This window comes from Hippocampus comes, unplaced genomic scaffold (assembly GCF_001891065.2).
Source record: "Hippocampus comes isolate QL1 unplaced genomic scaffold, H_comes_QL1_v1.1 scaffold182, whole genome shotgun sequence".
Classification (NCBI taxonomy): domain Eukaryota; kingdom Metazoa; phylum Chordata; class Actinopteri; order Syngnathiformes; family Syngnathidae; genus Hippocampus; species Hippocampus comes.
In genome coordinates this window covers 436,457-449,663 of record NW_017805335.1, presented here as the reverse complement: position 1 = coordinate 449,663, position 13,207 = coordinate 436,457, and the positions used below count along the sequence as shown (strand labels likewise).

At 40.9% G+C, this 13,207-nt stretch overlaps 1 protein-coding gene and 1 non-coding gene across 3 annotated transcripts in view; one reads left to right on the top strand and one right to left on the bottom strand.

Annotated features, from left to right (window-relative positions):
• Window positions 1-601: 601 nt before the first annotated feature.
• trnas-uga (transfer RNA serine (anticodon UGA)) lies at window positions 602-683 on the bottom strand. The gene has a single exon. It is a non-coding gene; the product is annotated as a tRNA-Ser (tRNA).
• A 5,312-nt stretch (window positions 684-5,995) lies between these two features.
• Window positions 5,996-13,207, top strand: part of xpr1a (xenotropic and polytropic retrovirus receptor 1a) — an 18,595-nt gene continuing 11,383 nt past the window's right edge. The window contains exons 1-7 of one of the 2 annotated variants that reach the window (XM_019871721.1): window positions 5,996-6,224; window positions 9,567-9,787; window positions 10,636-10,785; window positions 10,857-10,940; window positions 11,493-11,574; window positions 11,672-11,859; window positions 11,944-12,123. In XM_019871721.1, the coding sequence (XP_019727280.1) occupies window positions 6,047-6,224; window positions 9,567-9,787; window positions 10,636-10,785; window positions 10,857-10,940; window positions 11,493-11,574; window positions 11,672-11,859; window positions 11,944-12,123 (1,083 nt within the window). In that variant the 5' untranslated portion in view covers window positions 5,996-6,046. The remainder of the gene's footprint in view (window positions 6,225-9,566; window positions 9,788-10,635; window positions 10,786-10,856; window positions 10,941-11,492; window positions 11,575-11,671; window positions 11,860-11,943; window positions 12,124-13,207) is intronic. The other variant, XM_019871720.1, reaches the window with a different exon arrangement.

Below are 13,207 nucleotides of genomic sequence, written 5' to 3'. Positions count from 1 at the left end.
TGAAGATCGGCCAGGTTCACCGCCAGCTGAGGAGAAGTTATGATGTAATCTACATTTCAAAAAGCAGAAGCCATTCATTTACGAATGTCATTGCACTTTAGTTTACAGATTTAAATGTTCAGATATTAAGATTTGAATCCCTCAAATATATTGTTATAATCATTTGTTTCAAATGTACTGTCATTATTTTCTGGATAAAATCTAATTTGGTGTTCAAAAAGTCTTTTTTCAAACTTGAGTCTTGAAAAAGAGGGGGTTGTCTTATAATCAGGGCCGTCTTATATTCGGGCCAATACGGTAGTGGCCATGACGTTAATTTCGGTCTGCAGCAGACGACAGCATTGCCCAACATGGTGGCCCCCCCCACCCCCTTGGGTAGATGAAAACTGATGATTTAATCTGTTCAATTTTCATTCCACAAATACCTTTCGAACCGTGATGGCACATACAAAAGTATTCGTTCCCCTTTAATGACAACTGTCAAAGACGTAACACAGGGTGAAGTGTCACCTTTGACTTTTGAAAGTCCTTCACAGTCACACACATCTTTAGTATCCTAACTTCACTGGCATATTCATAGAAGAATCAGAAAGGTAAACCGCGTTGCCGGCAGGATTCGAACCTGCGCGGGGACACCCCAATGGATTTCAAGTCCATCGCCTTAACCACTCGGCCACGACAACTGCTTGTAATGCTTGTCATGGTAAAAGTTGACAACAAAACGTGATGCATGAACCTGCGATTGACTCCAAGCAGGTTGTACCCCGGTCCAGGTTACCTCGCTTTTTACCCAAAATTATCCGGGAGAGACACATTCTCTCACACAGACCAGTGAGCAGACATCAGTGCAGATTATGAGCTCAACACTCGTAGTGACGCGAGCGTGCGATGTCGTTTGCACTCCCTTGTTGCCAGTTGATATTTGGGACCTGCTGAGATTGCAGTCTGCTGGTATAAAAAGTACACAAGAAGAAGAACCGGGGGAAGTGGCTCCCGAGCCTGCCTGCGGTCTTGCCTGGCTGCCTGTGAGTGTGCATTTCTAATGTTCCCCTGGCCTACATCACAGACGTGATTGGGAGATTTAATTGTGGCTGCAGGGCCGAACGGGGATTCGTGAGTCCCCCCCCCCCAAAAAAAAAGATGAGACGAAAGAATAAGGGTGTGAGTGTTTTTGTGCTGTGTTTGTTTCTTCCTTAACGCCGGGCAATGTAGGAAGCTAAGTCAAATATAATTTCATATATTATGCACTCAATAGGTTAATATTAGACTAGAGATAAGTCAGTCCTGCTCTTTGTTATAGAACAGTTTATCTTTTGCTTGTGCGTGCACAGGGAGGATAGAGATTAGCCACGGCAATGATAATGGAAAAGGCTCCTTGGCGACACGAGTCAATTGCTCTCAGGGCATCGGAAGATGTCATAAAATGCAGTCAATGGAGTCGAGACAAACAAATTGGGTGTGTGCACGTTCGTCCCTTTATTTTGAAGGATCGAGATGGGATGCAGGCATTTTGCCGATTCACCACAAAATTACAAATGCTGTCTAATTTCTTCAACATTTATTAAACGTAAATACAAAAGCTTTTCATTTGGAGGGGGCGATTGGTCTGTTCGATCAAAATGTTTGAATTCTAATTATAACCGTTGTGGTCACACAACCATTCAAAGATGTTTTTAAATTAGCAAAAATAAGTGCCTCGAAATGACAAATAAATAATGGCAGGTGAAGTGGCAGAAATCCATTTGAATTGAAATGCAAATGTGTATTTCTACAATGCTCAAAATACGCAGAAGATGTGTGAGTTAATCATTTTACTGATGTAAACTTAGTATAGCCATCAAGGATTTATTTGCCAGAGAGTTGGGGTCATGTGACAGAATTTTCTTTTTTTCTTTTTTTTTTTTTTTTTTTTTTTTTTATGAGGGAGTAGTGGGGTGGGTAGTCGAGTTGAGGGGAAGCTGTCTCATTATTTATTTATACAGTCTACAGAAGACGGGGTGAGCGAGCGAGGGGGGATGGAGAGGAAGGCCAATGCCGTCGACGACTGGCTCGCTTTGGGAATACTGGAGGTCAAGTCAAGAGTTGCTTTTTGTTTTTTTTTTCTGGCTAGCAGCGCAATTCTTTGTGTCTGTGCGCCGCATCTGCCTGCACGTTGCATTCAACTTCTTTTGCTGCTCTTATTTACACATTAGCGGTCTTAAGATAATCAGATCAAAATCTACAAAATCATGGTTCATGTTTTGGTATAAAATCGCTGACAATGTTAAGTGTAAGACTTGTGTACAGGACAAATAAAAATGATTCAACAGTAAAACCGAAAATAAATATATTAATTAATACGTACGGTCATACCTCGGTTTTCGACCATAATCCGTTCCAGAAGGCTGTTCGAAAAGCGATTTGTTTATAATCCGAAACTATTTGACTAGCCCATGATTTGGGGCTAATAATATACTCTGCAAAAATAACACACAATGTTAAGTGTAAGACTTGTGTACAGGACAAATGAAAATGATTCAACAGTAAAACCGAAAATAAAAATCATATTAATTAATATGTATGGTCATATCTCGGTTTTCGACCATAATCTGTTCCAGAAGGCTGTTCGAAAAGCGATTTGTTTAAAATCCAAAACTATTTGACTAGCCCATGATTTGGGGCTAATACACTCTGCAAAAATAACATAAAAACAGTCAGGTTTGCTCAGTTTGGTCGAAAACCGGTTTTCGGTTGTAATCCGAGGCGTAAAAATGTCGAATTTTCTGGTCGAAAACCGATTTGGTCGAGAACAGAGACGTTCGAAAACCGAGGTTTGACTGTATTCCTAAATGTAATACAATATGTATATTAAAATTCAATGTCCTTTGTTGGCGTGATTTCAAAGAAAGTCCAAATAATTTCAAAAGTTGCCACACATTCAGTTTCTTTTATTCAAATATGACCTTCTAAATCTGCCTGTGCATTTCATTTCACAACCCGTTGTGTGAATATTATTTATCTTGAATGCAATTAAGAATCTTTGCTAAATGCTTCCGACTTCTGACGATTTTGATTTATTGATTTAGTTTAGCTTTGATTGATGCCAACATAAATCCCGTAACATGCAGATGCGGCTATTGGAAAGAAGACGTCTGCTTGAAGAATAAAGTGTGAGTGTTTTTTTTTTTTTCCACACACACAAAATACAGAGCGTTTGCTGTTTAATGAATCTCTATTTATGATTTTTATTAACCGATCGACAGAAATAAATTCACTTTTCGACTATATTCCAATGGAATGTGATGCACCTTCGTATCTCTGGCCATTAGATTCATTTGTAATTTGTCGGTTCCTATTACCGTTTGTCCTATTCGATTCAGAAGAAATGCAGTCGTCTCCAAAGAGTCTGCCTCCCTCCGGTGTAGGATGTTGAAATAAATCTCTCATCTGGCCAGACGAGCGCTGATAAGGAGCCACGGTGTGCAGCCGTAATAGAAGCTGTGAGATTTACACGAAACGCTCTTGTTAATTCAATTAAAGATGCGCCGCGCAAAGCTAATCACCGCATGGATTTGAAAACTTTAGATGATTGGGCTTTCATTGGATTTACGGGAGCTGAGCTGAGAAGACGTAATGAAGCGATGTTCATGCGTGCTCAGGCAGCGGCTGAGCAAGATGATCTAGCGAGGCCGGAACCGAGGCCTCGTGTGCGGATTCAAAGACGATGGCCGCCTTTGTTCTTTCACGTCACGTGAGCTTGTGACTGAAGTGAAATGGCACGCACTCACACACACACCTGCGTGCACTGTGTGTCCTGGGTCAGCAGGAGAACCGAGACTAAGCTTTCATCCTCGATTTCCTCACTCACGCTTCGTGATAGTTTTTATGCGGCAAGGTAGCAAGAAATGGATGAATTCCTCCCCAAAAAATGATTCCAGTAAATATGCTTTACTGATTCTGGCTATCTCCTCCTCTCATCCAGAAAACAAAATAAAATAATATTGTATCCCATCTTAAATGTCAGGCCAATGGGTTCTTGTTATTCCGCAGATTCCGCAGGGACAAACGCCACTTGGCCTTTTCTTTGAAATCAATTCAGTACTTCTGACGGTTGACCTAAGGCAGTGCTTCCCAACCTTTAGCGAGCCAAGGCACCCCTATGACATTCAGAAAAATCTCATGACCAAACAAACATCTTTTTTTGTTTCTTTTAATTTCGAATATGCAGTCAAAAGAATGCCTTAAGTGTGACTACTGATATCACAGTCTCGTCTACATGTCCTCACAAATAGATTTGTGTGAAATCTGTACCTGCTGACATCATCGCAGGACGTACGTACTGCCATCTAATAGAAGCGCATATCAACCTGGTTGGGAATGGGCGACCCAGATGAAGTTCTCTCTTAGTTCAGTAAGTTCAGATCAAATCCACTGCTGCCGACTCGATGAAATGGTAAATGGGCGTTCACCTGTACAGCGCTTGGAGAGCACTATTTCTTCATTCAGCTACTGATGACGCAGCATTAGGAGCAACTAGCGGTTAGGTATCTTGCTCAAGGACACTTCGACTGGGTCACGATGGCATCCGGGTTGAGATACGACCGCTCTACTCGACTTGTATTGTTTGCCTTGCCGCCCCAATTAAAGATGGCAATTTATCAATATCGTGTTTATTTATTTTAAACTATTGTCCAAGTGTAAAAGGAAGCTAACCTCTATAGCAGTGGTTCGATCGAACCCGAGGGGTTCGGTGATTCGGTCTCAGGGGTTCGACGGAGCCTCTGTCATGGAGGTTAAGACACACCCAACTCAACATGTCAATTAGTTATGACACGCCCACTTGGCCATCAATGGCTGGTTCATTTTTGCACAATTAAAAAAAACATATACTTATGACTTGAAATTTTATGGAAGTTTTTTTCTATTTTTAATAATTTTTTTTTTTTTTTTATGTCTTGAATGTGGAAAAAAATGTTTAATCTTCACAAATGAAGGGTTCGGTGAATGTGCATATGAACTGGTTGAGTTCGGTACCTCTAACAAGGTTAACAACCACTGCTCTATAGTAATCCTTTGCCGGTAGTCATTTTGGATATGTCACCCACAACGGTGACCAGGATAAATTGTATTGATCCGTTGTAGCTACGTCACGTGAGTGCACCAAAACGGACGGTGAAAGTTGATGACGGCCGAATCGTAGTAGACGGGGTTGGGACGCGATGAATTGTTTCAGCCCTTTTCTTCCATCCATATGGTGTCCGTCATTATGGTTCATCTCTGTTAAGACTGCAGCTTCTTGTTTTTATAGCACTTTGTCCTTCATCGAGCATCGCCGGCTGTAGTACGTAGCTCGCTCTCTATTTTACAACCGCTCTCATTATACTAATGATCTTGTTCGAGACGCGCTGCTTTCTCTCTCCCAAGAATGCCGCTCAAATAAGGCGAAAGGTTAATTTGTATCGCAGCTGCTGTGTGAACTTCCCTTTTTCCTTTCCTATTACATTTGCCCTTCCGCGATGAAGTGTTTGCTCCTGCGGCGTGTGGTTTATTTTACGGGATCGAAGGCAGGATCTCATCTTTTTTTGTTTTGTTTTTTTTTCTTGTAAAACTGTTGTACTTTCAGGACGTTGTTTCATGTTTTATGCGTTTTCATCAGGCTTGGCGTGTGAGTTGTATGTGTGCACGCAGGGATAGACACAGAGTGCCTGGGGCATTTCTTTCTTATTACTTTGCAGAATAGAGAGCCTCTGTTTCGAGCCGTCATTCTATTATAGCCGCTGTTTATGAGGTGACATTACCATCGGATCTAATGCTGCCACTATTTTATCCGGCATGATCCGGTATAAAGCTTCTTCTGTAAAGTAAATTTCAATCTGGCCTTCGTTTTACGTGCCTCTTGAATGCACTTTAGATGATTTGGATTAGTTGATAAAATTCATGAGAGGAGAAAAAAAGTCATTGTTTTACAGTTGTTATGTCAACATTCTTAAGGGGGGGGGGAGTTATGTGTGAAGTGTGACACCAGATCATCATTCCACTTTTGTTTGGAAATCCATAATTCTTCTTAATGTGTATATCAGTTGTATTTTGTCACAGTGAACAAAGCAAACTGACATTTTTTTTTGTTTCTCTTTTCCTTCCAGTCACAGATGAGGACACCGTGAAGAGATACTATGCGAAATTTGAAGAGAGGTTTTTCCAGACTTGTGAGAAGGAGCTGTTGAAAATCAACACTTTTTATTCAGGTAATTATCACCAGCCATCTGCGAACTGTCTTATTTCATCAAATAGTGGCCTCTTCTCCAATAAACGCTGTGCCGTTATTCACCAGTGGCTGCATCATCTGCTCAAAAAAATGTTTGCCTGGGCCCACTGGTTGTTTTAAAAATCAAAATGGTCTCAGAGCATAAAATTCCCTCCCTCCCAATCCAATTGCAAAATAAGATTTAGTAAAATGGGAGTGGCTCCAGGTCACCTGTGCTATATTATGTTATGTTACATTTATTATAATCCATATTCCGTTGCTACATTATTTAGAATTTGTACCTTTAAGTGTGAGGATTTTTTTTTGTGATTTACTTTTATAAAAAAGAGATTGTACAACTGAAAGACTCTCCCCGAATAAATGCCATACCTCAAATGAATGCCTGATACCCTCTGCAGTTCAGTAAATGAATACCCCAGGCCCCAATTGCGTTTGTCACTCAGTCCAACTTAACACACACCAGTTTTTCATTTGTGTATGATCACACAACGGTATTGTGATAACACACATTTGAAATTCGATTATAGTTACCTCCAGGGATTCACAAGACATGTACCCTGCTAGACAAATTAATTACCTCACCACGCTATGTAAGAGTTGCACCATAGCAAGGTTGCATATTCTGATGAGCAAATCCGGACCAGTGAGTATTTCAAGGGGGCACGGGAGAATGCACCCAAAGTGTAATATGAGACAGGCTGAAATATATTCTGGTTGCTGGACTTTTATAAATGAACTTGAGCTCAGACGGAGGGCACATGGTGCTCCCTCTAGAGGTTTTTTTAGGCACTGCAGATTCTTCAGGTCGACAATAGGACAAGGTTGATTTGCCATCAGGTTCCACATCTTAAGCAGGGAGATTATTCACGGGTGGGTGAATACATCTGTAAGGTCACTGTAGAATATATTAAGCAGAGATTGAATTCCCAAAGTACTTACTAAGCATGCTTCTATTTTTCTCGAAGGACATATTTATTTTGACGGCTGACGTCTTGCTTTATTGTACGGCTTTGATTGAATACTCTTCACTTCAAACGATACACCTCTTGTATTGGATCCACGTTAACCTAATGTGGATATCTTACATTCGATATCTCTTCGTATGACTTTTTTACGGTTACTCATTAATCCCGAAACCTTAAAATGCATCTCTCCGCATCCAAAAAGAAGCGATACATTGAAAAGTCAGCTGGGCTACTTAATCTGGTGCCACTTAGGTGGCTGTGAGTCTCAGCAGTGGAGCCATGGAGATAAATTGTGTGCTGACTTCACATAACATTCTCGCCTCTGCAAAGCACTCTGTGAAAGGGGTTATGACCTCCCTTAAGCTTTTGTGCTGTACTGCGCTCAAATCCAGGTCTGTGCAGTAACACGCACACCTGGCTGAAAATGCTGCTAAGGAAATCCCCCTAACTCATCCTGTCTGTTTTGAGTCCTCCCCCCACCCCCACCCTCCCACCCCAATTATACATTTCCATGAGAAATTTCCACAATGGAAAGAGAACCTACCTCCTACTGGGTGTTTAGGTTCATTAACCCATCCCTGCCTGGTCAGCTGTTGTGAATTCCACTTTTCCCACAGCACATCACAGCATCAAGGCCATGACTTTCTCACACCTCTTAGAACCGTCACATGCTGGTGCTGAGTAAGCACATCCCATAATATTACTGGCCAAGTAGAGTATAAGACAGGTAACGTGATATGTAGAGCCTCACCAGATAATGCACAAGGCCAGCATGTGCCTCACACAATCACAACTCATCTAGAAAGTCAAGAATCAAAAGAGTTTTGGAAGCAGTATTTGCTTCAGTTCAATGGACATTGTGCTGCTCCAACAGGTGTGTGCACCTTGGCCACCAAGGGGCACTATAATACAAACATAGAGCCAAACACAAAGTGTCAATACTGACTCACAGAGCTGCTGTAATATTAGTCCTCATAAAGGATAAAGAATGTACGCCTGTGAATATTGTTACATTGCCTGCCTACGTGTGTTCAAATGCCCACTTGCTTAACGCTGCGCCACAGATGCTATTCATTAGCCCGTCAATGGCACGTTGCATTGTTTGTTAGCATTAAAGCTAAACTGATTTACCAAAGGCAAATTTTTTTTGACAGCAAACCTCACATGGTAGTGGCAATATACAAACTGTTTCCAATTTTTTTGTTTTTGTTTGTATTTTTTTTTTTCTATGTCAACCTATGCTTCTAGCGTTTCAAAAGCGGGTAGCGCCAGCATAGAAGAAAACAATCAGACATAAAAGATCCCAATATTAACCCTTTCATGCAGCCTGTAACCTGATAACATAATAAGCTGTCCACTGTAGTAACCGCTGTCCCTGAAAGGGTTAAATGTTACATACTATTGAGCTGCCCTGGGCTGACTCTTTCCCCATTCAATTCGATTAGAGTAACCTCGCCAATCGTTTCCCTTAGTTAGTTGTGCCATTTGAAAACAAACACGAAAAAAAATCGGTATTATTACTTGAAATCCAGCCAAATCAATAACATCAAATCAAATCACCAATTTCATGTTATTATTTATTATTATTATTATTATTTATTATTATTATTATTATTATTATTACTATAATACATTTCATTTCTAAGGTGCCATTCAATCCACACGATGTCACTGTACAGGACAATTCAAAGAGGTAAAATACAATCAAATATATATATTCAACAAATATATCGATGTTGAAACGGTCGCAGGAGAATAAAGTATTTTATTAGCAGTATCTTAATTTAGGACGAGGAAAGGGGGCATGCAAAAGTGGTCATTTCAGTCCAACAGGAGGATTTACATTCGGATAAATGCACTGAGTAGTTCATTCAATTCCATTTCTTATCACGACCCCGTGGAATTCACCTCGTTTATCCTTCCGTCTGCGTGTGGTAACCTATCTCTGACCCACATAATGATTCTTCTCACATGTCAGTTCAGAGTAGACTAACAGTCTCCATACTCAGGCGTCCTGGAACAAATGGGCTGAATGCAGACAGGATGTATAATTTTTGGTTTGTTTTTTTTTTTGCTTGTTTTGTTAGTTACTTTATTGTAAAAGCAGGAGTTTTTCATACATCAAGATCAATGGTGTCAACCTGAATCATTATTTTATATGAAAAAAAAGCCATGCATTACTGTCGCCCCATCTGTGGTTGACTGGCAACCTGTCCAGGGTATACACCACTTCTCCACCAAAGACATTTTGGATACACTCCAGCCTGAACATTGAAAACTGATCCTGTACAAGATAAGTGGTCGAAATTGGATGAAACTGTAGCCCTAAAACCTCAATTTGTCTTTCCTCTCTGCAGAAAAGCTTGCGGAAGCCCAAAGACGCTTTGCCACCTTGCAGAATGAGCTACAATCTTCTCTGGATGCCCAGCGCGAAAGCAACGCTCCGCCCGGGCTGCGCAGACGAAAGACCGTGTTCCACCTGTCGCAGGAAGAGCGCTGCAAACACCACAACATCAAGGATCTGAAGCTTGCCTTTAGTGAGTTCTACCTGAGCCTCATCCTGCTGCAGAACTACCAGGTATCAGTATGTCAGTATTTCTTGATCAACTCAAGAAAAAAAAATGCAGTTCAGATTAACTTTTCGAGAGGGGTGTTAAAAATGACACAGAATTTGATATTTAAAAAAAAACAAACAAACAAAAAAAAAAAAACATCCCAATCGTCGGACGTGGTGACAATTTCATCTTCTGGGGCTGCTTGACCTCTTCAGACCCTGGACGATTTGCTGAGGAATGGACCATTGAAAACACTGAATTACATTTCTACAGGCGAATGTCTGGCCATCAGTTTGTGCCCTCAACTTTTGGATTATACAGCAGGACAATGACTCAGAACATGCCAGCAATAAATGGCTAAATAGCATCATCAATGTCCGGATTTAAATGCAATTGCACTGTCCTTAAACCCGGTTCATGCGTGAAAAGCCTTCAAATGACTGAGTGAAAACAATTCATCAAAGAGTGGGCCAAAATTCTTCCACGCTGTTGTGAAAGACTCATCTGCAGAAATTGCAAACTCTTTTAATTTCAGTTCCTGCTGCCAAGAGTGGCAATAACACTTCACAGGCCAATTATTTTTTTATACGGTGTCAAACAGGTTTGGATTTTTTTTCCCCCCTTGACAAAGAATATTCTCTTTTAAATACTGTATTTTATATTCACTTTGGTTGTCTTTGTGAGGATGTTCTCAAACATTAAATTATAATAAATATGTCAAAAAGAAGAAAGAAAATGAACATGGAAAATGCTACCGCCTCCTGGAACAGAATAATACGCGGATTATATATTCAATATCCAATCAAATCCATAATCAAAACTGAAGTGGATTGGGATTTGATTTCAACAGTGCCTGTTTTGGTGTCCACAGAATTTGAATTTCACCGGTTTCCGTAAGATCCTGAAGAAACATGACAAGATTCTGGATACGTCCCGTGGGGCCGACTGGCGTGTGGCTCACGTGGAAGTGGCGCCCTTCTACACTTGCAAAAAGATTACGCAGCTCATCACGGAGACTGAGGTGCGCAACATACGCGCGGTCTGACGTGCATAAACGTGCATGGAGGCTTTGATTCGTGTTTGTGCAACCAGACGTTGGTGACCACAGAGCTGGAGGGAGGAGATCGTCAGCGGGCGATGAAGAGGTTACGCGTTCCTCCGCTGGGGGCCGCTCAGGTCAGAATTGCAGCACAATCACACGAGCAAGACCTTTTCGACATTTGCGTTAATGATTAGAAAATCGTAATTGTGCTTGCGAAGGGAAATAAGAATAAGAAAACTTTTATTCGTCTCACAATGGAGAAATATTAGGAGCGGGATGACTGACGGGTCCCCAGGCGGCGATTTTGTCGATGAAAAACGGAGAACAAGGGGTAGGAAGAAGAGTGGACACATTTTGGGATCTGGGAAAAAAATACTTCAGCGCATACATACACAGTAGCAGTAATATACAGTACAGTCATTTTATGTCTTTTCAAATCTCTGCAATAATGCCCCTGTTTTATATATTTTTGTAAAAGAGTAAAGCAAATTAAAAATCCTAATATATTAGAACGATAACAGGATGACAAATACTGCCCTACTTGAAGTGTTGAAAATAAATAAAGGTAACCTATTTGTGAACGAAACAAAATGGACAGATAATTCATGGGAAATGCAATCATCTTTATTTATTTATTTATTTATTTGTCTGTTTTTGGATACTAATGTCCACCCGTTTCGCTTCAGCCTGCTTTGGCCTGGACGACCTTCCGTGTGGGTCTTTACTGTGGCATCTTCATCATCCTCGCCATCGCCTTTGTCCTAACAGGTAACTCTCACCCACCCTCCATTTTCTGACAGAGTTGTTGAATGTTGAGTTTTTTTTAATTGCATCTCCTCCACTTGTTGTTTTGTATGTTTTCCAGGCGCAGTGTTCATCCGCTATGAGAACGTATGGCCTCTGGTGCGGATCTACCGGGGCGGATTTCTCTTGATCCAGTTCCTGTTCCTGCTGGGCATTAACACCTACGGTTGGAGACAGGCGGGAGTCAACCACGTGCTCATCTTTGAGATCAATCCTCGCAACAACCTCTCACACCAGCACCTCTTTGAGGTTAGAATGCGACATGCCGAGATAAGAGCGATACGATGGCTCATAATTATTGTGCGTTCATGATGTTCCTTTTCTGTTTTGCAGATCGCTGGGTTCCTCGGTGTGTTATGGTGTCTTAGCATCCTGTCGTGTCTGTACTCAGAGTACCTCTACCTCCCCATGCAAATCAACCCTCTCGTCCTCTACGGCTTCATGCTGCTCTTCCTCATCAACCCCTTCAAGACGTGCTACTACAAGTCACGCTTCTGGCTGCTCAAGCTGTTGGTCAGTAGACCTTCAACCTCCATTTGACAAAGAAACGACTCACTTGAATTTTGATCCGGATGGTTTGACTCCTCGAATTGTTTTAATTTTGAGGAGGCATTTTGCAGACAATCCGATGACGGAAAAATGTTGAGGATCAACGCTATGGCCCCCGTGGGGACGAATTTGAAATGTGATTGATTAAAGAAATATTGCTAGTATGGTTCAAATTACGCCAACCAGGACTATTGATTCTGAAGGAGCTGAGGCAGATTAAATTGATATTGTTGTACACAGGCTGGAATATGATTGGTCAAAGAAAATCTAACATCCGCAAACACTATTAGAAGAAGTGCAGCTCAGAAAAACGCAACAAAATGAAGAGGAAAATAAACTGATGGGGATAAATCAATGGAATTCCGTGAAACAAATATTAGAATTGGCTTTCAGATGAACGCATCACATTTTTTCCAAGCCTCAAATAATCTCATTTTTATTGTGTATTTACCTTTATTGCACTTGGTTTTTAGTCTACAGCATTCATTCATTGAATACCACTTCACTTAACATAATTAGAAATACATATACAGACACAAATAAAGGCAGATTAATTTTCCCTTTTGCCGACATGAATAGATTTATTTTCTAAATTGTCCTGAATTTCTCTGTGTTCAATTTTAGTGAGTTCAATTTTAACGACAAAATTCAGGCGTACGTAGATGTGGCTGTCTATGAATTTGGAAAATTTGACGTTGGTTCATATTAAGATTTGTTGGTCTTGTTAAAGGTTGAACAGATGACGTTCCACTTGTTGCCAATGTTGGTTCCGTTTTAAAAAAGATTTTCTTATCTTGTGTGATTGCCACAGTTCTAGTGTATGTGTGTGTGTGTGCGTATGTGTGCATGTGCGTGCGTACGCATATGTGACACAAAGATGAGTACTGTGTCCAATTCCGATTGTATCTCAAGACTTATTTCAACAAAACCCGCCCTGCTTTGCTTTGCTCTTTGTCTGAGCTGCGCTAAATGGCCACCGTGTGCTCATGTGTATGTTTTATCTGTGCGTGCAAGAGTGTGTGTGTGTGTGTGTGTGTGTGTGTGTGTG